Source organism: Mesoplodon densirostris, chromosome 1 (genome assembly GCF_025265405.1).
Source record: "Mesoplodon densirostris isolate mMesDen1 chromosome 1, mMesDen1 primary haplotype, whole genome shotgun sequence".
NCBI classification, from domain to species: domain Eukaryota; kingdom Metazoa; phylum Chordata; class Mammalia; order Artiodactyla; family Ziphiidae; genus Mesoplodon; species Mesoplodon densirostris.
In genome coordinates this window covers 211497109-211516577 of record NC_082661.1, presented here as the reverse complement: position 1 = coordinate 211516577, position 19469 = coordinate 211497109, and the positions used below count along the sequence as shown (strand labels likewise).

The 19469-nt window shown below is 38.3% G+C and overlaps 1 protein-coding gene across 7 annotated transcripts in view; it reads left to right on the top strand.

Moving 5' to 3' along the window:
- FAM13A (family with sequence similarity 13 member A) overlaps window positions 1-19469 on the top strand; it is a 332218-nt gene that overhangs the window by 190938 nt on the left and 121811 nt on the right. For all 7 annotated transcript variants that reach the window (XR_009533983.1, XR_009533982.1, XM_060115146.1 and 4 more), the window contains one exon: window positions 5464-5627. Coding sequence is in view for 5 of the 7 variants with exons in the window: in XM_060115146.1 (XP_059971129.1) it covers window positions 5464-5627 (164 nt within the window). In the remaining 2 variants the exon portion in view is untranslated. The remainder of the gene's footprint in view (window positions 1-5463; window positions 5628-19469) is intronic.

The window sequence follows — 19469 nt, the reverse complement described above, 5'->3', positions numbered from 1 at the left end:
TAAATGTTAAAAATTAACTTTTCTGCTTTCATCCTGCTATCACAATTTTCCTTCATCATTGAGCCTTGAATATAATTTTCTGCCCTGTTCTAATCTTCTCCCAAAGTACCTGATGATGAAAAGAACAGACTTACAGTTTTTGTCATTTCAAAATGCAAGCACAGCACCTGGCCAGTGGTTAGCGTGACTCCTAAGACCAAAACATTAAAGTTTGTTTTGCTTAAACTTTTAAAAATTATGTATTAACAATACTATTTCCTAATAGTATGCTAAATTACTGTTATAAATTTTCCTGCAGTTGATTCACATGCACATCACTTTTCCAGGAAGAAACTTATAATTATCAGGAAATATTCACATGCACAACACTTTTCTAGGAAGAATCTTATAATAATCAGGAAACATTCACCTACACAAAGGAAAGGGAGCTACGAATTTCAGAGAGATTTCCGTCCAGGAAACTGAGTCCCTCCTGCTTCTGACTCACCTGCCATTCCTCTATTTCAGTCCTGCAGGGCACACAGCTCCTACCCAACACTTGCTCATGGGACAGAGGACACTGTTGTGCCCTCGCAGTGACAGATTTATATGGACAAATATTAAGGCACACGTTATTTTCTTTATGTCTTATTTTCTTACGTCTTTTTTTTTTAGTCAGATCATTGTATCAGGGTAAATCAGAGTCTGGTATCATAAGCATGTTTTTCAAGTGCTGGATTCTTTGTTCAGTTTTTAAAGATGAGACCTTGTTAAAACCTTTATAGTGTTGACTGTGGCAGAATTTGATTTTTGGCCTTTGAAATTTATTCATGTATGTTTTATTTTTGATTTATTTTTAATTTTTTAAATTGAAGTACAGTTGATTTACGATGTTGTGTTAGTTTCAGGTGTACAGCAAAGTGATTCAGATATAAACATATATATAATGTATATATATTCTTTTTCAGATTCTTTTCCCTTATAGGTTATTACAAAATATTGAGTTCCCTGTTTCATACAGTAGGTCTTTTTTGGTTATCTATTTGATATATAGTAGTGTGTGTACGTTAACCCCGAAGTCCTAATTTATCCCTACCTTTCCCCTTTGGTAACCATGAGTTTGTTTCACATATATTTCAAGTATGGTGATGTTCCAAGCATTATTGGAGATATATGCATATATATATGTGTGTGTGTGTGTAACTATGTCTGTACACTTATATTTGCTAACTGAGCTCATTCTATATTATATATCATAAAATTATTTCACACTCCTGTTAAAAACTTTGTAGATATTTTAATGGCTGAATATTCTTTCATCATATACATGTGCCATAATTACCTTATAGTAATTTAGCTATTTAAAATAGTTACATTTGGGGCCTATTATAAATAAAAATACAATGAACACATTTCCCATATAGTTTCCTCATACTCAATTTCTTCCCCCTAAAATTATATTGCTAGAATGGTTTAGTGGATGCCAGAGAGATAAATTTAAAGAAAGTTTTAATTACTAATGTCCCCCCAAAAAAGAAGAAAATGGGTTGCATTATGGGATATAATGTGACTTTTATCCCAAACTGCCTTTTCTTCTTGCAATTCTAACGTTTAACATATGACCAACTATAGAGTAGTGGTAATCACAGGTGCTGTGGCCTGGCTCCCTGGGGTGTAACTGTGTCTCTGCCACTTCCTCACTGGACAGACAACTCGAACTATGCCTCAGTTTCCTCAGCTGTGAAATGCTAATAATAGTAGTCCCTGCCTCTTCAGGTTGTCGTAAGAATTAAATGGGTTAATTTATGTAAATCTCTGGGAACCGTGCTAGCACCGAGAAGATGCTCACTCACTAAATGTTTGTTCATAACAGTAACAGCCACAGCATCCAAGAGAATATTTCCTAACTTTACATTTTCAAAGATTATTCTTTTGTTTCTCTTCCTCTGGCATCTCAAATACTGAAGTATCTCAGATTACTTCTTAGACTCTTCCATACCTGCAAATACATGCATGGAATGTGCTTTAAGATTCCTAGGATTGCTAGTATTTGAGTTGTACACATAAATCACACAGCATGTTCACAGATCCTTATCTCAAACAGCCAATGGCAGAATTCTTAGCAAAATGCTTTTCACAGATGGTTGGGGGGCTTTTATAGTTTTCACCTTCAAGTCCAAAAGTTATCATGAAGATCACTAAAATAAAGGAGCAAAGTGTGGTGTGAACTCCTGCATATCTCCAGTAGAAAGAGGAAGCTGCCTACCCCAGTCAGTATCCCAAACCCTTGGCCGTCTTCCTACCGTAGCCACACGTTATGAGGCTGCAGATGGGTCTCTCTAAGGACATTTGCTCCATTTGTTACAGTAAGGTTTTTATTTTTATTACAGTAAATTCTTACCCCACAGAGCTTGGCTGAACCTCATGGAGTCACTAGCAACTCTTGTGTAGACAAGGCAGGCCTGCTGGGCCTTCTTGGCCCATTCCTGCTAAACTCAGAGCTGATGTTGGCCTGTTATATGTTTACATGCCAATGACAAAAAGGGAGGATGCAACCAGGAGAAAAGTGTGTATGGAGAGAGGAGCTGCCTCCGTACAGATTCCTTCTCCCCATTGCCTTTAAAGCAAGGTTTCTCAGCGTCAGCTGTACTGACAGACCAGATAACTCTCTCTCATGGCAGGCTGTCCTATGCATTATAGAATGTGTAGTCACATCTCTGGCCTCTACCCAGTAGATTCTAATATGACATACCCTCACCCCTGTTCATGGCAACCGAAAATGTCTCTAGACAAAACTGGCTCTAGGTGAGAACCCCTGCTCTAAGGCCACAGTGTCATAACATGTCTCTTGGTGCCCTTGGCTTTGGCCAACTGGTGTCATATTCCTCAGAGAGTTCTGTGATGAAAGGGGCCTTGAACACCATCTCAAAGTCCACCACTGAACTGTATGCAATGCAAAATAGACACCTGGAAGCACAGAAATAAAACCACTCCTCTACCAACATTATAACGCCAAGGCTTAAACTCTGTTCCTAAAAAGCTCAATTCCAGCTAAAGTAAAGAAAGTGATCTCTTCCTTTTTCTCAAAGTTAATACATTTGTACTAAAATTAATTACCTCAGTAAAACGGCAGGTTTTAAAATGTTATCACTCTATTAATTTTTCCTGTAGTCAGCATCTCTATAGTGAAAATGTATAGTCTTCAAGGTACATCTTCAAGAGGATATCATTAATCACCTTTAAAAATTGTGCATTCCTTTTAAAAATGTGTATATATTCCATAGTTCTAGTCATCTTAGACTTATTGAGCCACTTCTTTTCTAACAATTTTGTTCTCATAAACTTCATGCAGTGTTTTCATGTTCTGTGCTCAAGCTCAGTTCTTTGCACTCCTTTGGTATAAATAATGAGTTTATATTTTGAAGTTAATGGTTAATGACAATCATGTCTGTTATTTCTATAGAAATTAAATCATTGGGAAATACACTTAGATAAATGTAGCTGATATAGTTGCTGGTATGTGAACTCTATTATGGCGTTATGGAGTCTATTTTAATATAAACTGGCAAGATGGAATAAGCTGCATATTACCTTTTTTACCTTAGAATATTTTTTTACATAAATTGTTGAATCAAATTTAGAATCCAAATTATCACTGAACCTAAAATGTCATGTCATTATCTTAATACCATGAAATATTGCCAAACAACTGTTCTTAGTTTTCTCTCAATATTAAAACAAATATAAGTGTAGATGTGAGGGGTTTTTTAGCTAACTAATTGGAAATCGTACTGCTTTTTCAGTGGGTTTTATTGATTTTTCATGTCTATTTTTATGAAAAATCACATGCAAAAGGATCCCCTTTATGAAATATGTAATAGCATATGCTTACATTTTCATGTTGTGTTGCTGTTTATCTGAGTATTTCTTTTAGAAGTATTCTTGGCAAATATAGCTATGAGCTATAGTTATTTCATAATTTAAAAAAATTTTCCCTTTGATTTTCATGAGCTTACGAATGCTCTACAGAGAAATGCAACTGAACAATTAATTGGCAGTCATCAGATCTGGGCAAATTTTACATAACAACAATATTAATAAAAGCTAGCTTTTATTTAGTGTTTATTTTGTGTTAAATGTAACTTTGCTAAATTAGTTTCATGTAATCCTCATAGTGGTATGAATTTATTAAATATTTATGTCCATAATTGTCTGTGTTATTCTTTTTAATTGTCCATTATCCTAGCCTCTTGGTCAATCAGTGTGTTGGGAATATCTTGTAGTTGAAGAGTGTTTGTCTGACAATAAGTATTTATTAATGGGTTCAAAACTTTGCTAGACTTCTTGGTAAAAATGTTACAAATAATATAAAGAAGAAGAAAAGAAGGGCGAGGTAGGAGGAGCGATCTGGTTGAGGCCACGTGACCTAGAAACTTGAGATAACTAAGATTACAGTATCAGATGACATGCAATCAAGTGTAGATTGTGTGGTGGTGAGTTACAGGAATTCAGAGTTGGGAAAGGTTATTTAGACCTGAGGGTAGTTAGTGAAGCTCTGTGGGCAGTGGATTCTTTTCTCAACCTCAAAGGAGTTTAGGATTTGGTTTGGTTGGTGACTGGCCAGTGATCAACACATGACACTGTAGATGAAAGGACAAGCAAGAGAAAAGTCCTAGAGATGAGAAAAAGCTTCCAGTGTAATGAATACTTTTGATCCAAGGGTTTGAAACTTTCCTGAAATTCTGACATGATTTTACACATTTTTAGGAAAAGAATATTGGTTGCATTCTCATTTTTTCTGACCTAAAATAAGAGAGCATGAAGGTATTTCTGAGGTCAGAGAGACCTCAGATATGAAAAGTCAGTACACCCAGTATTCATTTGGTACTTGGGCTGCCCATGATTCCAGAGATAGAAGAAAAGTTAAAAAGTTGTGTTTTTCCTATTTATTTCCTTAATTCAAAATTTATTACACCATACGTTGCCCTACAACAGAGGATTACAATAGAAACTTGCCAACTGGTGTGTATTTTGCTTGTTGATAGTAAATATTTCCGGACACCTTTCTCACATTGGCATTCTCTATTTCAGTGGTTCTCAGCCTTTTTTTTTTTTTCTGCCTCTTTCTGACTATTTCTTCTCTCCTTCTAGGTTGCAGTCTGATATACTCTCATAATCTCTCATTACATAGAATAATTATTCTAAGGAGAGGTTAGGCCTGGGGAAGATTTGTATGAGAATCCAGGAGAGGGGTATGGGCCATAATGGTTTGAAAGTTCCCCTCAGAAATATTGGTATCTCCCCTTCACTGTGCCCTTTGCTATATAAGAATTTTTATATGCATTTTCAATTTTATACCTCAGTTGATATTTTTCTGGAGTGTGATTAATACATTAGATTATTAATAAATTCAAATAAATTATCTTCAATAACTTAATTAGAAAGACTTTTTAAAATTCTTCTCTTTTTTATTTTATTTTTTAGATTCCCAAATCTAGGAGTGAGGGATCTATTCGGGCCCACAGGGTACCGCAACCAGAGTTGTCTGATGGCGTTTCTCTGGTCAGCCTGCAGCTAAGTCAGAGAAATTCCTGCTGGGATGACATGAATTCAGCAGAGGATGCTAATGCTGCCAACTTGCTATCCAGGTTAGCATGTTTCCTTTGTTTACACATCATGTATTGCATTATCTGTGCTGATATACAGGCCCGCATATGCAGGTATGTTTGCACGTATCCACCACCGGGGTCATTGGGATACAGGTCAGTAAAACTATTTAAAACTTACTGTAACTTTTGAAAAATTTCTGACTAGTAATTCTTATCACAGAAGCATTCTTATCACACAAGCATTCCTGGTTTGTTATATTTTATTTTATGGATTAAAACAAATTATTTAGTCAGTCGGACTGTGCTAGGCTCACATTAAAAGTTGGTAGAGTTATTTTTTAGATGCCTTTTCATAGTATGTTCAGTGGTCATTATTATTTGCAATTAAAGTGGACATCACAGTTGTTACTAGAACCAACTCTCACTCACAAATTTTGAATATTGCCCTTTAACCTTTAGGTTGCACGTTAAACCTGAAAGCAAACTTCTTTGGTATACTTGAGGAAGAAGGCATACAATTTTCTTAAAATAGGTAAAGTGGGGTCTGAATCTTATTTACTCCTCACATATAGAACTTTTCCTTTTAAAGGTTTTTCATCTTTTATTGTAACTGACAACCTATTTCTATAATTTAAAAAATGTCATTACAAGTATAAGGCAGCTCGAAAGAATGGAAAGATTTTTAAGACATTGTATAAATAATACAGTTAAAGAGCTTGCCACTTTGGATTTCCTTATAGAAAATATGGAGTTCGAGCTGGATTTTTAAAATGAAGATAATTTAAATATGAAGAAAAAGAAGTCAAGGCTCTTGTAGATGGGCCCAGTTAGGAGGCAAGAGTAGGTACAGTGTATTGGGGACACACCAAACAGAAGTCATGTGAGCAATCAGTGGGGAAAAAGGCTGGGAAGGTGGGTTGAGGCCAAGCCATTGAGGACCTCGAATGCCAGCCTGCAGTTATTTCTTGTTCAGTCTTGCCCCTCACTGAACAGATGTTCAGCACTTGACCTCTGCTTCCAGGAAGTGCTTTAGGACAGAGAATGCAGCAGTGAACAAAGCCAACCAGACCCTGGAGTTCATGGACCTTATGTTCCAGTGAGGGAGACACACAGGGGGGAAAAAAAAAAAGCCTGTGAAGACCATTTCAGCTCATTAATAAGTGGGGGAGTTAAGAAACAAGTAGGTCAATGTAATAGACTGACCCAAAGACCATTTTAGTTTGCTTAGGCAGGAGAAGCCTGAATTGACAAGAAGGCGGGAGAGAAGAGAGCGTGCGAATATCAAGGCAAGAGCATTTCTATGCAAAAGAACTGAGGTAGGGAAGCTTAGCTTCCTGCTACAGGTAACAGGAAACCAGGGAAAGTTCCAGCTGGGTAGGGTTAGGTGATGGGAGCCATGGTAAGTTGGTATGTTGGAAAAGGAATCTTCCATCAGCATGCAGGCTTGATTGGAAGAGGAGAGCTTGGAGTCTGGTACAGTGTTGGTTCCTTCAACAGTTATAAATTTTCACTGAGATCTAGTTGTGTGGCATTTACTTGCTGGGTGCTGGGAATTCAGAGAACGAGAGACATATGCCTTGCACTTGGGGAGACAGAGGATAAGTGAGTAAAAATTCCATAATTATCATTAAATAGACATTCGCTAAGTGCCTGTTACGTACCAGGCACTGTGAAATGGGCTGGTGATAAAGTCACACCTAAGATTCGAGTGCCTCTCTTAAGGCGCTTCGGAAACCGTCCGCAGGTTGCCGTGTGAGAGCAGAGGAAGGGCACAGACCAGGGCGGGGACCTGGAGTTCAGAAGTTTCAGAAAGAGGGTGATTTTTGAACTGAGGCTAGTGGGATTCATGGAGGTACTGGGCAGGGAAACCAAGAGAAGGGTGCTTCTGGAAGAAAAAAGTGCAGGTACAAGGACACGGAGGGCAGTGAGGACAGCTTGCAGGAGAGCTGTGAGTGCGGCGGGGAGACGGGACATCTGGATTTTGGAACTGAGACTGGCAGAGGGGCCAAAGGTGGGGTAAGAGAAGAAGATGAATAGGTCAGAGCGTGAGCAACTATACCCCATATTAAGGAGCTTGGATTTTTCTCTTAGAAGTGGCAGAGGGTGATTACAGGAATATAAGCAGGAAAACGATAGAAACAGACTTGCATTTTATAAATTCCTGTGTGTTTCTGAGACACAAATCAAGAAGTGAGATTAAGGAGAAGGCACAGCTAACATTGCTCTGGCCTCTGTTTGTCCCTCTGGTTAGCATAACTCCAGTTAAAACAAATGCATATTCGTATTTTTAAATTTCTTCTGTACCTTCCAATTTTTTTTTAAAGTACGGTCTTAAAGAACTAACTTCTTCCCGCTGGGCAACCGTAAAGATTTAGATAGGACAACACCTCCCTGTCAAACCTTACTACCCACCATCGTGCAGAAGCTCATTCAGTCTCTTGTCTCTATCCATAAATCTGGAGAGTCTGTGCAGAGATTTTTACTTTTTTATTTTTATATACCTCTTAATAGATTGTGTGACAAATTATCAAAAGACAAATGGAGATCATTAAAATGAATTTAACTAAAAATAACTTTTAAATCCTTTATATGTCTTTGAAGTAGCAGAATAGGTATTGTGCCAATTTTTATTTCAAAAATGAACTTACGAAGATGTTTTCATTTGCGGTTGCCTTCTAAAACAAGTTCTTGGTTAGTTCATACATTTGAGCTAGAGAAAAAGAAGTGTGCCTGTGTTTGGTACACACACTCAACTTTCTCCAAATCTTTTCTTAGGGAAGTTTCCGTTTTTCTCTTTAACAGTTTATTGGTTGCCCCAGTCTTAACCACAGAGGTTGGCAGTGTTGTATTAAGTATTTTGCTATGTCCTTGTTCTCTAACTACAGTATTTACTTTGGCTTACCAACACTTTTCCAAGGAATTGTCAAGAAGCATTCATCTGAGCTTTTCATAGTATTGATTTATTTTTTTAGTTGCTCCTATTAAAAGAAAAAAAAAGCAATTCAGCAAAATCTATTCTTGTTTGACCTATGATCTGGTAAGTTTGATTTACTTTACACAACAAAAAATAAAGCCATCCTCTTTGCACTTAATAAAATCATTGCAACACATTTATACATAACAGTTTGATTTTCAGCGGAGCCACCATATCAGTTAACAACAAAGATAAAACCAAGAAAGAACCTTTGGTATTGAAATGTCCAGAATGATGAAGTGTCCTATGATTTTTCAACAACAGGTTTGATTTCTAGGGCTCTGAGAAGTGATTTTGGCTAACAGTGTGTTCTTGATAACTTGGAATTATTAGAGTTGAGACCTTGTTCGGTGTTTTTTCCCAGGTTGGCTGACTTTGATCCTTTTTCTTCTTAGTTTCAAATCTTAAACATAATCCCATTGCTTCTTGAGATGTAATAGAAATGTGAATTTTTATCAGCAAGTGTTCACTGTTTTTCTGCTCTCCAGATAGTGGCAGTAGAAATAAAAGCATGAAGGGGTAACACATTTTAAAATGAGCATTCAAAGAGGAGCTCAGTACCATGTACTGCTTACTGGCTGACTTCTATCTTGGAACATTATTTATTTATATGAATAACTTTTTTCTGTGTTTCTGTAATTGTCTAAAATTGGCATGGAGGATGCAATCATTTTTCTAGTCTTCATGGAATCTTTCTCTCATAATTAAAATGGCTTCATGAGAAAAGCTTAGGAATAACTATCTCTTGGTTTTGTTAGAGCTCAGTGGAGCTGTTTTATGCTGGATTCGCAGGCAAGGACACAAGTCCTTAGTGAGAGGTTCCCTTCATTCAATAAAGGCATTTAGCTAATCCATTTACATCATTAAATCTGACATCGGCAATTTCTAAAATATGGTCAGGAATTCTTTTTTGTCATCCAGCTGTTGGCATTACCAAAATTCACAGTAGACTGAAAGGCATGACTCCTAATCTGACATGCTGACTTGAAAAGAGTAAAGGCCCGTCCTTCTCCGCCGTGTAACTACGGTGCACAAGTTTGGTGGGTTAGAGGCATGCGCAGAGATGAGGATGTTGTTGGACAGATGCATCCCTTAGGCAAGGCTGGAACATTCCAGTCCCTCTACCTACACATGATCATCTTATCTTGCTTCTTTTAAAAATATTGAGGAAAATATGTGTTTTGTCATTTACACAAGAACTAAACTATAGTTGCTAACTTGGTTAGTCAACAGGCCACTTAAAAATCTTCCTGGAAGGGAAAGTTACACATCCATCCTGAAAAAGGAAAAGGAAAAGATCTGTATGTAAAGTTGAAGATGTTAAAATGATTTGAAGCTTCAAGGATAGCTATATTATTATCTATTTCAACATGTGAAATAGATAAATGATTATTTTTTCATGTTACTGGCACGATACTATATTATTACTTTCAGAATTTAATTTTAGAACTTAAAGAAGAGGATTAATATTTTTAGTCTTTTAGATGTTAAACAATATTTATTGTAATGTTTTATTTGAAAGGTTATGCATTTCCTTAAATGTGTGATTTTCTTAAAGGCCAAAGGAAAATTTCTAGTTTTGTTCTATAAAGTCAGAGTGAAGACTCAAGAAAAACTGTACGTTGTATGCTTCCATTTATATGAAATGTCCAGAAAAGACAAATTTATAGAAACAAAAAGTAGAGTTGTGATTGTCAGGGGGTGGGGAGCCAGGAGGGGACTGTATATGTATAGGAGATTAACTGTACATGCCGGGAGGGACCTTATTTAGGGGAATGAAAATATTCTAAACTGATTTATCGTGATAGTTACACCACTTGGTAAAGTTACTAATAATCACTGAACTGTGTACCTGAAAATGTGGATTTTATGATATGTAAAATACACCTCAATAACACTGTTTAAAAAAATACAAATACAAAAAAAGTTGGAGTAAGGAGCAGTGGATATGCTTTACCAAGAAAGTCACTTAAGTGCAAATTGCCGAGATACCACTATTGTTATAAGTAAATGCTCTCCGCAGAGAATTGTGTTTGCTACATTTTAAGAGAATTTGTTCCTTTGTACTTTTCATTGACTATGACAGCATGGTGGCAGGAATAAAGGTCAGGTCCTCTTGAAATGCAATTCATAAGGAGAGAAAGGTAGAGAGGGAAAAAGCTCTTTGTTTTTTCATCCCTGGAATGATTCCAGGTTGTAGTTTACTGTGCTATAATCAAAAGTTATTGAAGTGATCAGTATTTCAGGGAGACATAGAAACAGAAAGGAAAAGCTCCAACATCTTGGGAGTTCCACAAAGAAAATCATAGGTCCATTGTTCATAAAGCAGAAAAGTTACCCAGTATACTTCTGTCAACAGAAGTTCATGGTCTCCTTTCCTGTAGGTGAGTGTCCTATAGACACATTGACAATGAAAATAAGTTTTGTACTTGGCTCTTACATAAAGAGATAAAGCAAATAAGAGTGATTAAAATGCTTTCATGTTCTGTAATAGGAATAAATAACTACCAGTATGCCAATCATTTACCTAAAATAATATGAAGAATATAGAATTAAAATATATTTGTTTATGTTACAGAGGTGTTCTTAATTTGATAGATAAATGAGGGAAACTACAATAAATCTCTTTTCAACGTGTATTAAAAACAAATCGTTCCCTGGGATAGCATATTCTGCCTGAAAGCATTGTTGTATTCTGAAAGTTTTGTCTATTTATTCCATTTTTCAATCCTTTTGAATTACGTGAGGAATACATTCTTCTTAGAAAAATTTCAAATACCACTGATAAGACTAAAGTTCCCCTTGACTCTCTTGCTCTACCATTCAAATTCCCTCCCCTCTCCTCCAGGAGATAACTGTTATTATGGGTTTAATTATATATTCTTCCAGACTTCTTTCAGTGTATTTACACAGGAGTATGGCTTGCCTACTTTTCCACTTTTTAGAAGACAATTTTCATGATACTGAATGTATTGTGACGCTTCACGTGTTCCTGAAGTTTTCCAGTTTCCTGTATCATTTTCTCCTACTGTGTCGTTCCTTCCCTTTCCTTCCCTCCTTGGTATTCAGTGGTCTCCAAGTCTCCTTCCTTGACTGCCTACTCCCTCCTCTGTCTGTTTTCTCTTCCACAGCTAATCTAGTCACAGAATGATAATATTCAAATCAGTATCTTGGACCTAACTCAGTTCTAAGTTTCCAGGGCCTGCAGCTGTCTCTACTTCAGCCTTTACCATAAACTCGCTGTGCCCAAACAGAACTCATGTTCTCATCTTTCCCTCCAACTTTGCTATGTGTTGTATTCTCTCAGCCACTAGACTCAAACCTTTTATATAATAAGTCACCAAATCTTGTCAGTATTTCCTTTTCAGTATCTCCGACATCCTTTTCCCCATTTTCTCCCCCATGATCTCAACTGTAATTTAGGCCTCCATCACCTTGTGGTTAGATAATTACTACATCTTCTGCACTCCTCTAACCTACTGGATTTATTTTCTTCATACAAGTTGGTCCTACGCCTCTGTTTTCAACTCCTAACTCTATACAGTGACTTCTGGATCTATATCTCCCATTCAGAATCCTGCATTGTATGTCACTTTTTTTTTTTTAATGTTGAGCCTTCTTTTAGTTTATTTATTTTATTTATTTATTTATTTATTTATTTTGGCTGTGTTGGGTCTTCGTTTCTGTGCAAGGGCTTTCTCTAGTTGTGGCAAGCGGGGGCCACTCTTCATCGCAGTGCGCGGGCCTCTCACTGTCGCGGCATCTCTTGTTGCGGAGCACAGGCTCCAGACGTGCAGGCTCAGTAGTCATGGCTCACGGGCCCAGCTGCTCTGCGGCATGTGGGATCTTCCCAGACCAGGGCTTGAACCCGTATCCCCTGCATTAGCAGGCAGATCTCAACCACTGCGCCACCAGGGAAGCCCCAACATTGTATGTCACTCTTAACTAGCAGACGTGACAACCTTATCCATAAGATACCACAGACCCTTCCCTTGCCCCTACCCCATCCATAGCCAGCCAATCCCAGAATGCTCTTTGACAGTCTCACTGTCTATATTTGCCTCATTACTACCCTACTCCTTAACCACCTCTGCAAATGCAAATGCAGATCATACTTCTTCTCAGAACTGTTTAGTGGCTTACATGGGCCCAGCCTACAAGAAAATCCTTTCTCTGTTCTCTACCTGTCTTTCCAGCCCCTTCTCCCTCCTCTGTGGCTGCCTTTTTCTCATACTTACAGCCACCATATAACCCATACTTTCCATGACTATCTTGGTTTCAGATGTATCCTCTTCAAGATTAAATCATGTGTCAGACTTTGTTTTGATATTTGCTTAAAAAATTTTACAGCAAGATGACAGAATAGGAGGTCCCCCACGCATATTCCCCCCACAGCAACAATAACTTGGCAGCCATCCATAGACAAAAGTGCCTTTGTGGGAGCTTTGGGATCCAACTAAGAGGTTGCAAAACTCCAGCATAGCCCAAGACTAAGGAAGGTCATTTTGAGAAAACCTATCCTCACCCAGGTGGTGGGCTCACAAACCATGGTTCCATGATTGTGGCTACAGGCCTGGGAAAAGGCCCATTCCCCTGTGGACTCAGCTGTAGCCCCCTTTGGCCTTGGTTCCGCCACCAGTACCACACAAGGGACCAGGGAGGAAACACGCCCACCCATGCCTTGGGTAACAGGTCCATGACCTCAGTCCCAACTGTAAACCTGAAGCAGCCTGTGACCTGGCTCCAGCCACTCTCAGCCTTAATCTGGAAATAATCCCTCCCACTCAGGGATCCAGCAAGAGAGACACTTGTCCATTTCCCCAAAGGCAGGCCTGCCAACCTCGGTCTGACTGAGGATTCTGAAGTAGCACTGTGACTCGCCCCAGCTCCTACCAGCTGTGCTCCAAGACTAGTCCTGCCTACCCAGTGACCTGGCAGCAGACATGCTTCTCCAAGCCCCCAGAGGCAGGCCTGTTTAACTTGGTCCGACTGTGGATTCTGAAGCAGCGCTATGACCTAGCTAGTACCAGCCCCACTCAGCCATAGGCCAGGGGCAGTCCTACCCACCTAGGAACCTGGCAAGAGGCACATGCTAACTTGAAGATAGGTCATTTAGCACTAGCTGGAGGAACAAAAAAATAAAATGAAAAAGAGTGACAAAATCGTGCAAGACCTAGGGGACACCATTAAGCAAATGAATGTACACAACTTAGAAGTTCAAGCAGGAGAGAGAGAAAGGAGAAGAAAACTTATTTAAAAATTAATGGCTGAAAACTTCCTGAATCTTAAAAGGGATATGAACATCCAAGTGAAGCTCAAAGGACCCCAAGCAAGATTACTCTGAGACATGTTATACAGATTATCAAAAGTCAAAGACCAAGAGAGACTCCTGAAAGCAGCAAGAGAAAAAACAATTCATCACAGACAAGGGAACCCTCATGAGGCTATAAGTGGATTTTTTGGCATGACCCTTGTGGGCCAGGAGGAAATGGGTTGATATATTCAAAGTGTGAAAGAAAAAACTGCCAACCAGGAATACTATATCTGACAAAGCTGTCCTTCAGAAATGAAGGGGAGATGAATACATTCCCAGACAAACAAAAGCTCAGGGAATTCATCACCACAAGACCTGCCTTACAAGAAAGGCCTAAGAGCGTTATTCAAATTGAAAGAAAAGGAAGCTAAGTAACCACATGAAAACGTACTACCTGGACTTCCCTGGTGGCGCAGTGGTTAAGAATCCACCTGCCAATGCAGGGGACACAGGTTCAAGCCCTGGTCTGGGAAGATCCCACATGCCATGGAGCAACTAAGCCCGTGTGCCACAACTACTGAGCCTGTGCTCTAGAGCCCACAAACCACAACTGCTGAAGCCCGCATGCCTAGAGCCTATGCTCCGCAACAAGAGAAGCCACCGCAATGAGAAGCCCACGCACCACAATGAAGAGTAGCCCCTGCTCACTGCAACTAGAGAAAGCCCGCACACAGCAATGAAAACCCAGTGCCTCCCCCAAAATCAATTAATTAATTAATTAATAATTTAAAAATACTACCCAAAGAGATCCACAGATTCAGTGTAATTCCTATCGAAATTTCAGTGGTATTTTTCACAAATTAAAAAAAAACAATCCTGAATTTTATATGGAACCACAAAAGACCCCAAATAGCGGAAGCAATCTTGAGAAAGAAAACAAAGCAGGAGGCATCATAGTTCTGATTTCAAACTATGTTACAAAGGAATAGTAATCAAAACGGTATGCTATTGGTATGAAAACAGAGACATATCAATGGAGCAGAATAGACAACCTAGAAATAAACCTAAGCATATACAGTCAACTAATCTTTGACAAGGGTGCTAAGAATACACAGTGGAGAAAGGATAGGCTCTTCAATAAATGGTGTTAGGAAAACTGGATGTCTACATGCAAAAGAATGAAACTGGACCCGTATCTTACACCACACTTGAAAATTAGCTCAAAATGGATTAAACATCTAAATGTAAAACCTGAAACTGTAGAACTGCTAGAAGAAAACATTGGGGAAAAGCTCCTTGATGTTGGTTTTGACAGTGATTTTTTTGATACAACGCTAAAAGCACAGGCCACACACAAAAAAATCAACAGGTGGGACTACATCAAACTAAAAAGCTTCTGCTCAGTCAAGGAAACCACCAACAAAATGAAAAGGCAAACTATGGAATGGCAGAAAATATCAATATTTCAATCTATATACCTGAGAAAGGGTTAATATCCAAAATATATAAGGAACTCATATAACTCAATAGCAAAAAAAAAAAAAATCCAATTAACCCAATTAAACTGGGCAAAGGACTTGAATAGACATTTTTTCAAAGAAGACATAGGAATGGTCGGCAGGTATATGAAAAAGTGCTCAGCATCGCTAATCATCAAGGAAATGTAAAATAGAACCACAAGGAGCTATTGCCTCACACCTGTTAGGATGACTGTCATCAAGAAGACAAGAGATAGCAAGCATTGATGAGGATGTGGAGGAAAAGGAACACTTGTGTGTCGTTCGTAGGTATGTAAGTTGGTATAGCCACATGGAAAAGAGTGTGCTGCTTCCTCAAAAAATTTAAAAATAGAATGAACATGTAATCTAGCAATCCCACTTCTGGGTATGTATCTGAAGGAAATGAAATTGGTATCTCAAAGAGATATCTGCACTCCCATGTTCATTGTAGCATTATTTATAATAGCCAATATATGGAACCACCTAAGTGTCTGTCAGTGGATGAATAGATAAAGTCAACATGGTATAAATAATATGCCATTGTGTGTGTGTGTATATACATTGCTTGTATATTTCTTGTGTGTGTGTATATATATATATAGTATATGTGTACACACACACACAGACGAGGGAAATTCTGCCACTTGAGACAACTTGGATGAACCTGACAGACGTTATGCTAAGTGAAATAAGTGAAATAAGACAGAGCAAGACAAATACTGTATGATCTCACTTATACGTGGAATCTAAAAAGGTTGAACTCATAAAAGCAGAGTAGAACAGTGGTTGCCAGGGACTTGAGGTGTTGGGGAAAAGGAGAGATGTTGGTCAAAGGGTAAAAATATTCAGTTATAAGATGAGTAAGTTCTGGGGATCTAATGTTTTGCATGATGACTATAATTAACAATACTGTGTTGTATACTTGAAATTTGCTAAGACAGTCAGCCTTAATTGGTCTCACCAGAAAAACAAAATTGCAGCTGTGAGGGGATGGATGTGTTAATTTGCCTGATTGTGGTAATCATTTTACAATGTATACACATATCAAATCATCACATTTTATACCTTAAATATATGCAATTTGTATTTGTCAATTATATCTCAGTAATGCTAGAAAAAATTAAATAACCCTACATGTAACATTTTTGTGTACATCACAGTTTTGTCAGGTGACCCTGTGAAAGGATTTTCAGATCTGAAAAGTAATCTTGGATGAAGAAACGATGATTCTGCAAAGGTTATTCATGTCACAGATATTTACTGAGTTAGGTAAATTATCTAAGATTACATAGTTAATTGGCAGGCTGAGATTAATATATGTCTTCTGATTATTTTACAATTATTTCCTGCCTTCTACCTTGATTTACTTCACCCTTTCATGTCTTTATACTTCTCTCTTCAACCTGACTGTGACTTCCTGAACTAGAGGGACTGCATCTTATGTGGTTTTTTTTGCATCCATGACAGTACCTAGTACGTATATACTTAGCTGCTCCTACCATAGTCGTTATTCTTGTAATATTATTACACGTGCTCAATTTGAATTTAAATTCTACTCTCGTCCTCTTAGGTGACTTAAACCTCTCTGACGTTGCGGTCTGATTCTAAAATGGTAGAATTTTATGTGTGAAGTCTGTTTCTTGTGGTCCTTGGAAAGTGTTCCTTGGGTATTTTGCACTGGCCACCCTTGAAAATGCCACAGAATTCCAGGCAGCTGTGCCCTCTCATCATCCCCACTTAATCTCTGTGCCACCTCCCCACGGGGACTCTGGCCCTGATGTTGCATTTCTGTCAGTAACGTGCTGCTTATTTATGTAGGAGAAGTTCATTGTTTTATGTGGCTCATAACATCTCTGTGCAACTCTCTGCCCTCGTAGCAGAAATCGTGTCTTGTGGTGTTTGCCAAATGGCACTTCATATTTTAGTCACATTACAGCAGTAGATCTCATAAGATTCAGACTTCCAATGATATTAATAATGAATCAATATTCAACAATATTAACTGTACCCATTGTCTTTCAAGATATCTAATCTGTTAACTCTGGCAATCAACTATGACTTTCTTCATTTCTGAAGTCAAGCCAGCAACAGAAAGCAGCCATAATTATCCTGTGTTTGTACTTCATACAGGGCACTCCAGTTACTTCCTGAACATCTGTTTGTTCCCCATAGTGTCCCACTCTCTGCTACTTGGAAAAAGTTTTCAGAACTTTTAACTGACTAGTGAAGCTGAAATGAAATTAGGACTCTTAGCTACAAGATTCATAACCATATCATGTATAGTATAATTTGAAAAATTACCAAATATAAATGTGCTGCTGACTCTTCAAGGTTTCCTCCAATAAGTCCCACATGAGGAAAGGAAAGTTTAAAACCACCTTGTGAAAAGCATAGTGGTAAGTCTCACCACACAGTTCACCTACAGAGCTGTTATTTTCTGAGGTACTTACGCTCCCTGGCCTCCGTAACAAAGATTAATAGAAAAGTAGGTTTGAAAAAGTCCCCAGGGTCCCAGCCTGGGTTAGAAAAAATATCTAATTCCATTTCTACAGATAGTTTTCTAATCTATTCTTAACCACCACTAGCTCCCATGATAAATATTCCAGGGTCATCTTAGATAAACTATTTCATATATGTTGAATAACTATTAAACATATTTTCTAGTGTTTAATTTCAATCTCCCTTTATTCCTATAATTTAAAGTGAAAGTCCCTGATATTTCTCCAATTATTTTGATTATTAAGAAACAATTTACCTATTCACCAAAGTCTGCCACTCAATACAATTGCTCTCTTCAAATTTTGGCATTTCACTGGAATGCAAAGTTCAATTTAAAATTTTTTTCTAAACTCCATTTATAGTATGAGCAGTTGGTAAGGGAAGGTAAGTAATGGTAAAGAAATTTATTATCATGTTTCCAGATCTTTTTTTTTACACAAATTTAAGGAGTAATTTTTTATTATTAACTTGGAAGTATTTTTGATACCAGTTTTTTTTTTAATATTTACTTATTTGGTTGCACCAGGTCTTAGTAGCAGCAGGGGGGGCTCCTTAGTTGTGGCTCGCCAGCTCCTTAGTTGCAGCACATGGGCTCCTTAGTTGTGGCATGCAAACTCTTAGTTGCAGCATGCATCTGGGATCTAGTTCCCTGACCAGGGATTGAAACCAGGCCCACTGCATTGGAAGCGCAGAGTCTTATACACTGCGCCACCAGGGAACTCCCTGCAGATCATTTCTAGTAACATGTAAATCACCAGAGTATATCTGGACTACTGTGGTCTTAACTGAATTTATTTTAGTAATTCAAAGTCAACAGATTCTTATTGGGCACATTCTTTGTACTGCACATTTTGCACTGGGCCCTAAGAAGTCAAACAGAACTAAGGCACCATCTCTAACCTTTAGGGGTCTCCTAGTCCATTAAGTGAGGCAAACTTATACATAAAAGTTGCAGGTTTTATTTTTTATTTATTTTTTTGTCACTGTAACTTTTTTTTTTAACATCTTTATTGGAGTATAATTGCTTTACAATGATGTGTTAGTTTCTGCTTTTTTTTTTTGCAGTATGTGGGCCTCTCACTGTTGTGGCCTCTCCCGTTGTGGAGCACAGGCTCCGGATGCGCAGGCTCAGCGGCCATGGCTCACGGGCCTAGCCGCTCCGTGGCATGTGGGATCTTCCCGGACCAGGGCATGAACCCGTGTCCCCTGCATTGGCAGGCGGACTCTCAACCACTGTGCCACCAAAGAAGCCCTAGTTTCTGCTTTATAACAAAGTGAATCAGTTATACATAAGTTCCTATGTCTCTTCCCTCTTGTGTCTCCCTCCCTCCCACGCTCCCTATCCCACCCCTCTAGGTGGTCACAAAGCACCAAGCTGATCTCCCTGTGCTATGCAGCTGCTTCCCACTAGCTATCTATTTTACGTTTGGTAGTGTATATATGTCCATGCCACTCTTTCACTTTGTCACAGCTTACCCTTCCCCCTCCCCATATCCTCAAGTCCATTCTCTAGTAGATCTGTGTCTTTATTCCCGTCTGGCCCCTAGATTCTTCACGACCTTTTTTTTTTAGATTCCATATATATGTGTTAGCATACGGTATTTGTTTTTCTCTTTCTGACTTACTTCACTCTGTATGACAGACTCTAGGTCCAT